Source organism: Anabas testudineus, chromosome 3 (genome assembly GCF_900324465.2).
Source record: "Anabas testudineus chromosome 3, fAnaTes1.2, whole genome shotgun sequence".
Lineage (NCBI taxonomy): Eukaryota > Metazoa > Chordata > Actinopteri > Anabantiformes > Anabantidae > Anabas > Anabas testudineus.
In genome coordinates this window covers 24,035,477-24,051,973 of record NC_046612.1, presented here as the reverse complement: position 1 = coordinate 24,051,973, position 16,497 = coordinate 24,035,477, and the positions used below count along the sequence as shown (strand labels likewise).

Genomic DNA, 16,497 nt, shown 5'->3' with positions numbered 1-16,497 from the left:
CAGGTTACACACATGCACTTTTTTTTTTTTTCTTCTCTTTGTTGTTTTCACATGATCATGTGTATGAAACAGTTTTCAGACAAAGATTAACATGAATTCATTTGACCTTTTAGTGTTAATCTAGCAGCATTCATTTCAACAAATTTGAATATTGTGAACATTTGCAGTGTAACAAGGCAGGAACTCTTCTGGTTCTTTAGACTGAAGCAGATAATCTACTATTTATGACCAAACCAGCTGCTGTTTCTCTGTCTGAATGTCATGGTTGATTTATGTGACGATTCCGATAAACTCAGAAGATGACTGCACAAACATTAACAATGGACTGACACAGACTGACATCACAGTGCAACCAAACATTAGGGAAGGCTCCTCTTTCTGATACTCACACAGACAGTTTCAAAATCATTGCAAGGAACACTGCAGACTGGGCATATGGTGTGTCTGTGTGCGTGAATGTGTGAATATGTGTGTGTGTGTGTGTGTGTGTGTGTGTGTGTGTGTACCTGCACATGCTGCTTTTCCGTGAGCCAGAGCTGCTTGGGGATGAAGGAGGGGTCTGATAGGACCAGCTGTAGTCTGACCCCTTCAGATCAATAATCACCTGAGACACACAGAGAGAAATTGAATTAGGAGTTCAACTTTTAAAGTTTTTTTTTTTTATGTGTGTTCTACATGTTATAGCTGTATCTCTCTTTCACCTGTTCACTAGCAGGGGGCAGTTTGTGAGGATCGGTTGTTAGCACAGTGAGGTCATCAATGATGGCCTGGAGGTGAGTGATCTCTCCTAGCATTGCAATCTCGCCATTCTGGAAATATATAAATAAGTAAAACAATTAGTCTTATATGATTCTGGTCTCCATGCCGTCCATGAGATTTTCTGCAAAAAGTGATATTTCAATACAACCCCCCCACTACACCACCTGCCATTTTCCTCTATCTCCTTACCACAACAGGCTGAAGGAAGCCAATGAAAGTGCAGAAGCGGCCCCTCTCCTCTACCAGGGCGCGGCGTACTGCCTGCTTCTCCGTCTCCTCCATCAGCAGGCACATGTCGGTCACATCCTGCATGGCACTGTCCAGCTGAGGTTGCAGGTCCCCTCGTCCTGATATGTGCAGGTCACGCAGTATTGACGAGAGGGGAAAACAAAAATGAGCTCGAAGTGAGTGAGTCAGGTCAGAGAGAAGATAGTGGTAGAAAGGAAAGAAAAATACTGAATGACAAAGTGGTTAGAAAGAAAGATGTAGTTGCTATGTGTGGGTAAACAAAACAAGCCATGACACACTTCGGGCTCAGTATGATATGTCTTTGCAGCAGCCTCTGCTTCCCATAATGCACTGCTCCATCAAACTTACATATTGATTATCAAACTGAATGCCACTAAACAATCAGTGACACCTTGCTTAATGTTTTGGCTCTGTGCTTTATTAATTTTTTTATGTGGAATCAACAGTGTGTCAGGAATTCCGTTTTGTTATGAAAAAAAGAAATTATTGATTGATTGATTGAATGATTGAGACAATCTTGTACATACAGTTGGACATCATCAGCATTGCAAGAGATAGAGCGAAACTGATTGTAAATCAAGAAGAACAGTTTGAGCTATGATCTGACTGCAGTGAGATAAGATGGCTCTTCGTGGCTCTAAGGCAAGTTGGCTTTGTGCTGTGCTTTTGATGGAACCCAGACTGGAACTGTTTCCCTCTACGCCCAAATGTTGCTTAAAATTTTAGAAATAAATAGAGGTGAGGTGAGGTGAGCAGGATCAAGATCTATGTGTTCCAGAGGCAGTTGAACAGAGGCAGCCTTAAAATGACCCGGGACAGATCAAACAAGTGCTTTTATACACCTCTAGGTAGTCATAGGGCAACATTAGCATTCATTTAGGGTCATGTTTGTATTCACCTGTCAAGTACATGTAATATTCACCTCTGTTTTGGTCTCCACAAACTCCTAAGGGAACCATCTGGCTCTCTTCCCCTACGTTTACCAACTATGCATAACTTTATCTGTCTTCTGTTTGGTGTAAACACTGAATTTTGGCTGTTGAAGCCACATTATGTTGCAGTAAAATTCAAGTGCACAAAAAAATCTGCCTTGTGGATACTCGCATTTATACAGCAGCAGATGCTGGATTCATCATGACACATGGATTTGGCTAAAGACTATTGATTATGTGTCAACTAAGATTTAGGCTGAATGCATCCATAAAATATTGATCATACTGTGTGAGAGTATGAAATTTCCTCTGTCACTGTGCCATTCCAGATTCAGTGTAATGACAGAACAGAGCCAAAGCACAAACAATAGCCATCTGTTTAAGAACTGTGTTGAAAATCTTAATTCTATCTGCTGTTAACAGAAAAAAAAAAAAATGCAATGAAGAGAAAGGAGGAAGTGAAATAACTCAGAAGTATCATGGCTTTCACAAAAGTCAGCCAAGAAGTGTGGAGTAACAGAGAAAGAATGAAAAAGAGAACATGAGAGCAAGGGTACCATGAGAGCAGAATGAAAGCCTGCAGCGTGGCTACAAAGCTGATAGCAGCAGCTACAGAAGTCATGCAGGAGTCATATATGAAAAAGTTAAAGTTACATCATGCATTACTGGGGTGAAACTGCATATCTCCAGCTTGTCAAACTATAAAACTATAGAAGCTGAACTCCAGTCGGTCACCAGGAGACAAAACCTCTAAAACGTCATTGTATTGCAGCTGGCTTAATTTATATTTCAAAATAAAAAACAATCTAATTCTGAGAATAAACTATTTGTAAGTAATATGCTCAATGAAGTGAGTTCAGCTGGGTAATCTACAGGGCAACGTTAGGAATGTGAGTGAGAAAGGAGGTGATGTGGCATAGTAGTGAGCGACAGGCCGATACTTACCCTGGATCTCTATTACAGGGGGCACAAATACCACAGGGCGGGAGAGACAGAGAGACAGTAGCAGAGGAATAGGGGGGGACAGCAAAAAGAAAGCAAAATAAGGAGGGGTGGGGTCGGAGATAAACAAGGGGGGTGAGGGGGAGGGGGGGTGAGAGAGAAATAGCAGAACTCATGGTTAAGGTTAGTATAAAGAAGCCATCACAAGACAGCTGCAGTGCCACAGGTTAGAGCAAAATAATACTGCTGCAACCAAAAGCTAAACCCAGAAATAATAACCACACACTGCACTGCTTCACTGTCACTTTACTGATTACTGAAGGTATTGTTATTATTATTGTACAGTTAAATGTTACCACTATGTATTTATCCCAAATGATTTACATATAACACAAACAGGTCTATGGGCTGTAGTACAGATAGAGAACATACTGTGTTTTAAAATCAGAATATCACACCGAAACGTTCTTGCGTGTATGTATTCATCTGCCTGGCAACTGAACGAGAGCTGCTCTAATAAGACACCACTAATTATTGGCTGCTGCATCGTTCAGTGAAGTGTTTCGGGACAAATGAGAAATGAGCTGCGAGGCCGGCTTTCGCCACTGGATGGTAGTGTAAACCTACAGTTAACGTGCTGCAGCCTGCATGTCTGCCTGTGGCTCCTGAGCTCAGCAAATAACTGCATAATTTTCTGCATGTGTGTTTTGGCATTTAATGTAATCCCTGTATTATTACTGTATGTTACTAGTCTGTAATGCGTTTATCATGGACCCCAATCACATACAAACCACAGATCAACATTCGATCCAGTTTATGGCCGAGGAATTAGTGTTAGTGTGAGTTTGCCTTTCTCTGGCACTACTAGCAACAGTAGGGAGATCAAGGTGATTACGGTGATAAAAACTAATGTAAATCCGCAGTTAAAGTACATAAGCTACACAGAACCACCACTGATACCAGTAAATCTGATCGAGTCTGATTGAATTTGCACAGCATCATTTGACCTTTCGAGTGCTGCCCGTTACCTTTGCGAGCCTTCTTCTGAAGTTTAATGGTGTCCGATGATTTCTTCTTGATCTCGTGGCGTGACCTCTTGTACTCTGCAGGATGAACAGAGATGCTTCAGCAACGCAAATGTAAAGCCCTTAATTCATCTTGCATTTCCAGCATTGACTGTATTGATCCAGTTTTGCTTCCAGAAGCTAAAGAGCTTACTGGTAAAGACTTTTCCATCGCTTGGGGTGAAATACTTTGAGTCAGTAATTTGAGTCACATCATTGAACATTATCTCTGGTTTGTGGCTATCATTCCAAACTAGCAGTACGGTCGGTCTAAAATCAACAAGATTTACATGCAAACATGAAATTCTATAAAAATTTAGTACATATGATTAGAAAGTAAAAAGAGATGCAGAAAGTAATAGAAGTGATGAACTGTTCCTCCATAATATTACAGCACAAGGTGCCGCTTTGCTGTCCTATTTGTGTCTATTCATCAGTATTTATAATGTACTGTATGTGGACTAATTGTATTACAAAGGGCTTTGTAAGTTCTTTGTAATACAAAAAAAAAAAAAAAAATACTAATGACAGTACAATCAGTAAAGTGCACTGTGACCTCCAGTCAGCAATAATTTAGCAGTAATGGTAAAGAACAAAAGTATCTACATTGTCTAAGCATTGGACAATCAAATACGTTCAAGTCCTCCTTCCTGATGAATTACTCTGTACTATACTCAGAATAATGACAATCTATAGTTTTTTCACTAAGGTTGGATTAAAAACAGCTGTGCTATGCTTTGGGGTCTGATAAGCCTTCAAAGTTATGGAAATATTAATCAAGCTGGACTTCCTGGATTGTTTTTTGGTACCTCACCAGTATTGCAGTAACAGAGTGCAGTAGGGGTCATGTATATTTGTAGGCTAACCCCAAGAAGTTAACCTTACTCTGGTTCCCTTAGTGAAAAACCAAAAGCATTTTTCCATTGTGCTTTGGTTTATGGCAGAAAATAAGCTCTATGAGAGCATTTATGATCCTTACACAAGCTGAGACATTTATGATTCCAATCAATCTACAATGGCCAGAAATAAAAAGCTAGATAAAAAGCTGGATTTAACACACTTACGTCTACAAAAGTCTGTCCCCTTAGCATGACTTGATCTTAGTAAACTTACAAGTTGGAAAGGCTGACTTAGAACAGTTTGCATGTATGCATGTACATATTAAATGCAACCAGACTCGACATGGTGACATTTATTGAACCACTAGTTGCCAAAAGCATTTAAAATCAGGGGTTGGTATTTGACAACAAATGTAGTCTCTTAATAACATGAATGCAAAGTGCACGAGGTTCTTACTGTTTTCCTGGCTTTCATTTATTTTGAGCAGGTGATTCACTAGTTTCATGAAGTAGCATTATAACCTGTCACCTGCTCCTACCTTTGGCGTGATCCTTATCCAGCTGGTTGGCTGTCTTCTTCCAGTCCTCAATCTTGTCCTGGAGAGGAGTGACCAAACTCTCCATCAAAGCACTGTAAGAGAGATTGAAAAGAAAAATACAGATAAATATATATATATATATATATATGTAAATCGAGAGAAAACATCTCGTTAGGTTTTTTGTTCTCATAGAAAATAATTCAGAGGACTGATATTTCCACAGAGCGGTGTCTTGACAAGACAGTGTAAACAGCAGCTACCCCTCCCACCCCAGATTCAGACCACCAAGTCCCACAGAAAATGAGAGGCTACGGTATATTTCTGGAATTAGATCATTAGATTAATTTCCTCCATGTGTTGTTCCACTTCATAATTTTAGTATCTGGAACGGTGGCCTTCCTTCCTGTCTAAACTTACATGTGTGATCCAAATGCTCTAACATACAGTAAATGTAGGATTATAGACCCACAAGAGCTTTTAGACTGACTCTGTATTTAAAGGGAGCCATGTCATTACCATAGATCATCATCATCATCATCATTAACAACATCAGTGTAATAGCTTTTGCTGTGGAAAAGTCATTAAAGAGTATCCAGATTGAAGGAAAAGGCAAACAATGGTTGAAAACAGACTTGAGGAGCGTTCCAGAGCGGTCTGTGTCACATACCGATGGTTGTATTTATTTACAATAATGTTAATATGTACAGACAGAGGAATCTTTTCTAATGGAATCCACATAGCTGACAAGACACACTCCCCAAACATTAGTCCCATCACTACCCTCATTACAAGCTCAGCTTTAGATGGAGGCACACATGAGGTCTTTTGCTTTGGGCAAAAACAGTATATGGTGGGCAAAGGAAGAAAGGGAGGTAAAGGAAGGAGGTCAGGGAGGATAGAAACAGTGAGAAGGAAGAAAGGAAGGAAACAAAGGAGGACATTGTCTTACTTGGTGAACTGGCGAAGTTTGGCCTCAATGCTGCGATGCCTCATGCACATCCTGGTCAGAGCTGAACCAATATCTCTGGTTGCCCCTGGAAACACGAAACAGCCAGGTTCATATGATAAAACACACACACACATACACATACAAAGACAAGCAGCTCTTTTTATGTTCCACACAAAGCTGCGATCACTGTTTACATTACAGCTATTAGTGTGCTGTGTCAAGTGAAAGCATTACATTCTTCACACAGTTGAAAACTACCAAGTATCCTTTCACATTCAGCCAGTATTTACACAAGACACCGATCCGCCATGAGTAGATACTACACACAGCCCGGGCTTCGTCCAAATAAAGTAGCGTTTTGTGAGTCTGTGTGTTTGTGGGAGCGCGCTCAGGGCCCCCGTTCCGCGAGCGGGTAACCTGCAACTGTAAACACGAGTCTATTTTAAGGCGGAGTGGATCCATGTGGAAAAAGCTGACCCCGGAGTTGAAGTCAGTTTAAGAGATGGCAGACAGCGCTGCCGGTCCAAACAAGGTGCTCAGAGCTGCAACTTCTGCCGCCGCAAGTGTGCAGGTGGAACTCGGCGAGAAATCGACAGCGTAGCTTCACTGTCAAGCTACAGTATGAACTGAAAGCTGAGCTAAAGCTTGTAGAGTATACAGTACACTAAATAAAACTAGAGTCACTGCTCCCTTTGAAATGTACACACTGCAAAATCCAGATTAAACAGCAGCCCAGTGGGATTTCCTCGAGAGACACTGTTTATCATGAGGGCTTACATGGGCTTAAACAGTAGAATGCAGCGCTATTCGGAAGTATTCTGCACTACATTCATATTTTCCTCTTCATTTTTGTCTCATGGTTTCCTGGACTAGTACAAACACATGCAATTGGCTTGGTTGGTGGCCCTAAAGAGCCAAAACGTGTTAATGTGAGTGCACGTGTCCAGGGTGAACCCAGCCGTCCCCAGTAACCCTCAAAGATTAAGATTATGTTGGAGCACATGTGAGATTTACAATTTTTCTTAACTTCTATTCTACTTTGGGAAAAGAAACTCTAATGTTAACATGAAAAATGAACACAGAAGATCTGGAGTAACATATGAGCAGTGGGAATATCAGATGCTCCATGAATCAGCCACTTTGGTCCAGACAGGAATGTCTCAATAACTATTTAATGGATTGTCGTGAAATTCTGCATGGACATCTCTGGTCAACAGAGGGGGTTGAGTATCTCACAGGATGATGTCAGCGGGGACAGACTGCAGCACTCCCGCGACCCCTGAGAGGACAAGCAGTCAGGATAATGGATAGATGTTTGTTTAAGACATTGATCTCATTTTTACTTGTAATGTTGTAAATTGTATAGCGTATTGTGCTGAGATGTGTGTGAGCATGGCAACAGGAAATCCAAATGACTTGAGTTCATGCTGCACACGGAAATTCAATCACATCGCTGCTCAAGAACATATTGGAAATTCTGCAGAACCTTGAATTATGTTCAACGCTGTTAGATGTCAACAGTTTGACCAATGAGCCAGTTGTAGATGTCAAAGTGGACATTTAGCAGACAACATTTCTGCATCTGACACCGTGGTCAAGATTAAAGAAAGACCATAGCTGTGGGAAATCAGGGCTCGGGTTACATGCCAACCCACTACCACAACCTCCACACCATTATTATCTCATACAAAGAGGAGACACTTTCTACTGCACTGTACTTTTTGCAAGGACGCTGCATTCACTCACAAGTGAGACTCTCTATACACTCATTGTGTATTTACCAACCCATGAGCTTTTGAATGTATGATTAACTGTTTAAGTACACTTAAAAGACCAGGTAGTTTAGGGTGGCAGGTGGTATATGTGCTAAGTTGGATAAGCTTCATTTTCTCTTGTTAGGACTGTGACAAACCAAGATGACAGCCGACCATCGGCTGATGTCGGGCCGTCTGTGAACGTCTCCATTTACAGTCATCGGCCTTCTTCTGCTTTCCCTTTTTTTTTAAGATGAACACATACTACCGCCCCCTGCTGGTAGATTTATTTCCTAGCACCAATGTTTTGCAGATTGAAACCAATAACCCCCTACTTAAAACAATCTTAGGAATCATACTCAATCATGCTATCACATAGCCATACACTCAACTGATGCAAATCCATGCACACATGCATACTGTGTGTTGTCCACATCTAGGGAGAAGTGCTCCATTCATAATTAACAAATTCCTCCCTCACGCCTCCTGTTCTACCCGGCAACCATTCATTAAACTAAAGCCACCCTCCCCCAAACACACACACAGTCATACAAACACACACACACACACACACTCTTCAAGTAAACACCACGCATGCATCAGTCGTACAAATGAACCAGCATTACGAACCGTGAGCTCTCAGTGTGATCTAATCCCGAATCAGTATGTGGATCGTGCAACTGACGTGAGGAGAGAGTGACGTAACGAATCATAACGATCGAAAGCGTGAAATTTCATATTGACTGAAAAGGTAGATATGGGAAGAAAGGAGAGGAGAAGTGCTGGAGGAGACATGAGAGCGCATGAAGACGAGAGGGGTCGTCTTGCACATTTTAATGAGCTCACTGCTGGAAAGGGGAACCATGGGACCAGAGTTACTGCCAAGTGTGTGTATGTGTGTGTTTGATCTCTGCATTTATGATGGTTCTCTTCCTGTTTTTCTGTTATTACCATGCCTCTCAGACTCCAAAGGAGATCAACAACAAGATGAGGGGCAGCGCAGAACACACACTACTCACATCTGGATTGCAGCTACTGTGTATGTGTGTGTGTGTGTGTGTGTGTGTGTGTGTGTGTGTGTGTAGGTCAGATTAATTAGCCTCAAATAAAAAAGGTTTTAGCACTTTATATGAACTAAAAGTGCCTATGGTGTGAACAACGCTTGGTTGTTTCTTCCAAGATCCAACCAAGATCCAAATAAAACTGCACGTTTTGATTTGAAAATGTGAATATTTGAATGAGTGTGCACATATTTAGTTAGTTCACATATTTAGGTGGTGTGATGGTTTTGTGTGGAAGAAAATGTACTGAAGACAGGAATTAATACATCTAAAAATAAGAATTTGCAATGCACTTTTTAGTAACACTATTCCATTTCTACAGCTTCTATCATCAGGAAAACAAATTCATCAAGTGGACAAAAAAGGGACTGGTTGGATTTGTAAAGAGGTGAGTGCTTCACTATACAGTTACAGTGGTTACAACCTACTTCCCGTTTCCACTTCCTGACCAAAATAATGCAGGTTTAACCAAAACACTATGCAGCACCTTGTGGTTGTCTGTCCAGGGCCACGCTCTAATCAGACATGTGTGCCAGATGTAATGAAATTCCTTTCCAGGCATTCCTGACCTTTGACCCTTGACCACTAAAAATCTAATCAGTTTATCCTTCAGTGGACATTTTTAACCTGTTAGTCAGCACACAGGACATGTGGGTGATTTTATTGTATAGTTACAGGTAAAATGAGTTTGAGGCTGGTTTATTTTTGATCAAGAAAGCAGCAGTAGTCATCTCTCATCGTCCCTAACCCTGGTCCTCGAGGCCCTCTTTTCCTGCTTGTTTCCCAACTGCCTCCGTTCCACCCACTGCTGATTACCTGGATCAGGTGTTTTCAGCCTATCAAAAACTGATTGGAAGCAGCTGCTGTTAACTTTTGATTGGCTGAAAACACCTGATTATGACAGGGGTCAGTTGGAAAACAAGCAGGACAGTGGGCCTTGAGGACCAGGCTTCGGGACCACTGATCTACAGTTTATGTGTACTTTACGTAATAAGGTTTATTTGGTGTCCAACAAAATGCAAAGACAATGAAAAACTATGCAGCTAATCAGATTCATAAAAGCTTATTCATTCATAAAGCAGCTTCTCTAGTCAGAATGAATGAAGTTTACCAGTATTTCAGCATAAACCTCATACCCTGTAACGCCCCTCCCTCTGTCGTCTGTCCTGTAAAGAGAGGGAAGGACTCCCTCCTGGGAAACATGACTTTACCCTCCTTCCTTCCCTTTCCTCTCACTTGCACTCCCTTTCCTGCTTTTGATCAGTTTTTCCTGGCCGCAAAACTCCCTCTGAAAATACAAGTGTTTATGGAAGTGTGAGGGAGACCCACCCACGCAAGGTAGCGAAAATTAGCCCGGAAGTTTGGCAGATGTAGTATAATGTATGATTTACTGTATGTGTATGTTGGTTGATGTTCTATATCGATATAAGAGGCATATATTTCTGCACACATGTAGTCACAAACCAAGGGAAATTGTATCTACCCAGTGAATGGCAAAGCAACTACTCTTCCTTGTCACCTAGCAACTGACTTAACTGACAGGTCTGTTGCGGTTTCCATGACAGCGCAGATCTTGGCCTGTTGCTAAGGTGAGAATCTGAATGTTGGTTGCTAAGGTCAAATTGTCTGCTGCTACGGAAACAAATGTCTGAACTGAACTGCAAGAGAGAGGGAGAGAGGGGAAGAGAGAGAGACTGAAGGACAGTGAGGGAATACTACACACACACACACACTGTGGAAACTGGAAAAGTACACTGCAGACGGTGATCCACACACATACACACACATGTGCATGAACAGCGTGCTGTGAGTTAAAGCACAAATATCAACTTGCCACAGTTTTATTGGAGCACAAGTACGATGATACTGTTAAACAGAGAAACAGCAGAGAGAGAGCAGAGCTTTTCTAATCGCTGTTTTCTTTGTCATCATCTTTGGACGTTAAAATGTTTAGGGAAGACTTAACATAAGCAGGACAGACTGTTTACAGGTACTTCATTACTCCAGTTACTGTCATAAAACATATGTGCTGCTGTATACCATTACTTTCCCAGAGAATTTCAACGAGTCTGCTCTCTAATGATAGCATGCATCTCTCTCTCTCTCTCTCTCTCTCTCTCTCTCTCTCTCTCTCTGTGTTTCTTTGCCTGGGGCGTATGTGGCCTTCCCACCAGTGCATCTCCATGGCAACTATTATCTATGATCTTGCAGAGGGATTCATCAGCCTCTGTCTCTCCATTTGCTGTGCAATGCAAGCAAAAGTGCAACTGGAAGAATGAATGGCAGTGATAACCAGACTAAATGATAATGACAAAATTCATCCATGTATGTTTCAGCGGGTGTGTGAGTGTGTGAGTGTGTGTGTGTGTGTTTTATGTCACATCAAGTGATGGGGAAAAAAGTAAACAGTCAAAAAGTAATTTTCTGGATCAAGAAAGACACACATATGCTTAAAAATCTTTATTATTATCATTATTATCACAGATATGAGGGACTGTGACCGTTCACTTGTTCTATTCTGGTATATTTTATGACTAATTAAAGAACAAATGCTCTTGTTTGGTGTTCTTCTGACTGGTTCCACACAACTCTCAGGCCTGTATTTACAGTCATTCTTCTAGTAGTGTGTCATACACATTGCAAATTGCAGCACTGTTTTTATAGATTTATATTTGCCCATTAATCAAGAGAACAGGCTCGAGTGTGTGGACATTTTAATGGAACAACATTCTTAGGAAAGTCGTTAGTTTAAAGCACATTAAGCAATCAATGAACAGGAATTTACCTAAAACGTTACACATGCCCTTTCCTACAGTGGTAGAGCAGAGTATGAGCACTGTACCTCTAACTCAACCTGTACCTGTGAACATTGGTACATACTTTGTACTATATTTCCTGGTACAAAAATGTTGACATAGCAGGAAAACAACAAGAACTGCCTCAGGTTTCACCACCTCATACCTGCAGGAGAATAGTAGTAGTAGCTATAAGTATTAATAAAGCTCCGTCCTGGTGCCACAAGTAAGTATGTAGCCAGCCATGTTATTTTCATACCTGGGCCCTGATGTTCTAAATCAATCAATCAAAAGTTTCTGTGACCCACACTCACTGACCAGCCTGGCAGCAACGCAGACATATTCACCTAACAGGACTATAAAGAACACCACCAAATCACACAAAGATTATTTCTGCTTGACTAGTAAGTGTTGCTGTTCTGATTTATTGTAATTTAATACGACTAATACCAAGGAGAGGGAGGCAGAGTGGAGTGAAATGATTTCCAGGTCTTGTGCTACCGAGAGCTTGATTCCATCCATTATCTTATTGTAGCTTTAATGAGAAGCCGCTCCAAATTTCGGTCGGCACATCCCACTTCTAAAACAAACATGTGTTTCATTAACTAAGGCAGTGTCTGCTATGGGGAGTGGAAAACAACAAAACTGTCTTCTGTCGTTCTTTCTCACCAATGAATAGGTCACATCTTCTTTATGCATGACCTTTGTGCACAGACTTTCTAGCAACTATTCGGAACATGTAACCTATATAACAGCCTATTATGGCTACAGAGGTAAAATTCTCCATATCATTTTCAGCCATCTGTTGCTGCTGCTGCTGTTGGAAATCCAACAGCCTCTGTGCATTAGCAGATCTTATTCAATGTCACTGTACGTAACAGTACGTAAAAATGGGAAGAGGAATGGACTGGAAGGAGGAGGGCAATGTCAGAAAAGAGAATAGTCACTCATACAGGGTGGAGGAACATGAACACAGAGGGGAGGAGGGGCAGCAGTGCTTTTGTGTCCTGGGTGTGATAACAGGCAGAGAGGGTTAATGCCAGATCAGGTGAGGCAGCAGTTGCCAGGGTTACAGATGTCTGCGGCAACCGGCCATCAGTTCCCCTGACACCAGCATCTCTGCGGTGACACAGCAACAATAAGAGGAGGGGAGAGAGTTAGGCCACAAGAGAGAGAGAGTGAGAGAGACAAAAACAAGGGTAAAGAAGAGGTGTTGAGGGCACAGATTAAAGAGGGGAAGACAGGCAGCGGCAGAGAGACTGCAGTAGTAGCAGCGCCAGACATAAAGCCGAATTATTCATGAGGCCTAGATTCTGCTCTCACCATGAAACCAAGTCAGGGATTGTGCTTCCCAGACAACCAGGCAGCCACTCACCCTCACCAAAACAAGCCATCAGTCTTTGATACAACAGCGTCTACAGTACACACACTGAAGTGTATTCCAGGGTAAATCCTCCAATAGCACACTCTGTAGGAATGCATTAGAGTGTGATACATTATACTAAAGCAATAAGCCACAAGACGACGTGGTCTGGACGGATTTTTAATAAGGAGAAGAAAAGATGCAACTGTGTTAAAGCTTGTTAGGTTTTAAAATCAATAATGTAGCTTAACGAAGTGGTGATCAGTGTTGAGATTAATGTGCCTTAGCCAATCAGAACGAAAATAAAGAGGACATCTAGTGATGGTTTTATAGGTTACAAAGATAACCTGAACCCCAATGCTCGATATCACAGCTCCACAACAAGTGAGTGCAATTGTTGATTTGTGTGTGTTTACAGCCGGTGTATAAATTTTAAATGAGCTCGTGGCGAGTGGGTTTACCTTCAGCTTAAAAGGTTAAGGCCAGCGTGCTTGTACAGCCACAACAACAACAACAAGTGTTAGGAGCTGTTTCCAAATGACATCATAGAGAAAGGGGAAATGTTCAGATTGGGATAAAAGTGCAGACAATTCAACAAATTCAGTTAAAGCACAAACATCATTGTGGCAGGGAGTGTGAATTTGTGCAGCGAATGCTCTTCGATAGACATCACACCCTCCAAACATTTTTTCTTGTAGCCGGCTAAAACTCTTTCAGTTCCTCCATGTGAGATCTACCACATTGTTTCACTTATGTTTAAGTCAGGGAATTGTGTTGGCCACGGCCAAACCTTCAACTTGTGTCTGTGAAGTAGTCTGTGGGGCAGAGGGAGGGCTAGGGGCTAGAGACCCCTGTGACCAAAATTGGCCCAGTTCAGGGCCCCAAGACCAGCAGCAGAGGATCTGGATCTCTTTGCTCCACTGATAAATCATGTGACTTATAAATTGTCATAGAGACTAAGTGTGAATTAAGTTATGTTTAAACCTAGTTCTCTCTCATTGTTATTGTAAAATCTATTTGAAAAGGTGCTGGACACTTAATGAGGAGGCTGCACCCTGATGAGGAAATGATAACTGTGTGTGCTAGAGACTAAAGTAGAAGAAGGTGTTTGAAATCTGAATAGTGGAGGAGGACGTCTCCTGAGAGGGTGTCAGCATAACTTAAGCCAACAGCAAGCATAACCTGATTTGAACTCTAAACGGCTTTGTTCAAACTCCAGCAGGGCATCCAGCTAGAATATTTCATGCCTCAATAGGACTGGAACTATAACTTATCCTGTCAGTCAGAAATTCTTCCAGTCACACGCACACAAACACACACACAGTTCTGGCCTTTGAACCCCCTCCCCGGACCCGTGGCATCAGTCAGAAGGTTATGGCGAGGTCACTTCCTGTCAAAGCCCATCTCTTCACACCAACTGCCGTTGCCACGGTGACACGAGCATAAGAGTGGCAGTGACAGCTGAACTGACGAACGCTGTCAGGGATAAAACAGTTATAACGCATAAGCTGTTTCCCTTCAAGTTTGCTTTCATTGGCATTTCTTAACATTCTCAGTGTTGCTGAGAATAAGTGTTACTCTTTGCCCTCTATTTCCCCCCCGATGGTAAGAATTTATCTTCCTCGTGTTATCATAGAGAAAAAAAATAATCATTTGTTTGCATATCTATCACATTTTGCATACAAATTCTTGGCAGCAAGTCCTGCTGCTTACTTATCAAACGCTGTCCTCGGCGACCCATTACGCTGCACAGTGTCGCACAGATGATGATTTCCAGAGTCAGTTATGTCCCCAGACGCCTTAGGAAAGTGGAGAGCATTAATAAATCTTTAAGAAATAGTGTGGCCATAACAAGAAGGACAAGAATCCTTTCATCTCTCCTATCTATTATTTACAGGGTGAAATAAGAAAATCGCGTCCAGCCTACCGGGACATGCAGGAGACATGTTACTGATTTTATATATGAAATATAGTCAGGTAGAAGAAGAGACAGACAATTACATCCACATAACCCAACTTATTTTTTGACAAGTCGCATCACAAGCTGGGTGATTCACAAAACTAAAGGAAATTTACCCATGAAGTGTTGGAAAAGCCTAATGGGATGTGAGAGAGTGAGGAAACTGTCTGGACCAGTGGTGATCAAACACTTTCTGTCTTATCAAAGCGGAGCCAAAATGTCAGCCTGTGTGCTGTGGCTTAAACGGAGCTAGTGCAAACTGTACAGTGATTATAGCTCGTTCAGGCCTGATTAGCTACTATTAATGACTCAGCATACTCAAATTACCCTTTAAGGTAATAAGCACTGTAAGATTTTTCTTTACATAATCTTCAATTAGGTGCTTCCTAAAATTATAGCACTCTGTCTTACAGGTTGTCAGTGATTTTCACTTGAAAAAGAGAAGTTCCAAACATTGTTCATATTATCAGCTGATTTATGTTTTCTGGACTTTATATCAGTCACGGTTGCCAGAAATAAATCACATTGATCCAGCAGTTTATACAATCCATTAGAAAAAGCTGTTTTGTGTTATACTGTAAAATGTTCTCATTGTGTGTTTACTGCCCTTCTAACTGTGAGTGCAGTAACGGCGATTCCCATCTGGTTATTCTGCATAAACAGTATCTGGCTTCATTTTCTTGAAAATCTGATTACATATTGATGTTGCCACATACAATTAAATATATATATATATATATATATATATATATATACTGTGGGTCAAATTTGAGCCATATAACTAACTAGCTAACTCTAATCAGAATGCCAGAAAAATGGTATAGTGATAATTGGAGCAGAAATATGACAACCAGTGAGACAGGAAGTAAGATAAAAGTCACCTTGATCACAGGAATGGAAGCCAAAGTGCTTCTGTGTTGGACAGACAGAGGTGAAAGGTCAGAGCCAAATGCTCTCAAAAGTAATTTGAGACAACAGATTCTTTGTGTGTGTATTTGCACTGTTGTTCTATAGATAAGTGCTTGTTAAGGCATACTGCTGTCACTCTTGCATGTATGTCACAGTTTCCCATCTTAGCCATTCTCCCACACTAGTTCACTGCAATTCAAAGACTGAGTTCCTGAAAACCAAACATAAAACTCACTAAAACATAAAACTAAAATGCATGCAACGACAGACCAGTTGGCAAACAGCCTCAACGTTGAGGAGGTCCAATGCCCTCCAAACACATATACATGGATGTCCATACACATCCCCTACAGTCCAGCACCTTGGAGCCATTAATATGCCT

General features: G+C 41.4%; 1 protein-coding gene across 3 annotated transcripts in view; it reads right to left on the bottom strand.

The window, feature by feature from the left end:
- The window catches only part of mtss1lb (MTSS I-BAR domain containing 2b), a 58,234-nt gene that overhangs the window by 15,119 nt on the left and 26,618 nt on the right, over window positions 1–16,497 (bottom strand). For 2 of the 3 annotated variants that reach the window (XM_026377810.1, XM_026377808.1), the window contains exons 4-10: window positions 6,274–6,358; window positions 5,325–5,416; window positions 3,911–3,985; window positions 2,886–2,894; window positions 949–1,106; window positions 702–809; window positions 507–604 (exon numbers count right to left, since the gene is read on the bottom strand). In XM_026377810.1, coding sequence (XP_026233595.1) covers window positions 507–604; window positions 702–809; window positions 949–1,106; window positions 2,886–2,894; window positions 3,911–3,985; window positions 5,325–5,416; window positions 6,274–6,358 — 625 coding nt within the window. The remainder of the gene's footprint in view (window positions 1–506; window positions 605–701; window positions 810–948; window positions 1,107–2,885; window positions 2,895–3,910; window positions 3,986–5,324; window positions 5,417–6,273; window positions 6,359–16,497) is intronic. The other variant, XM_026377809.1, reaches the window with a different exon arrangement.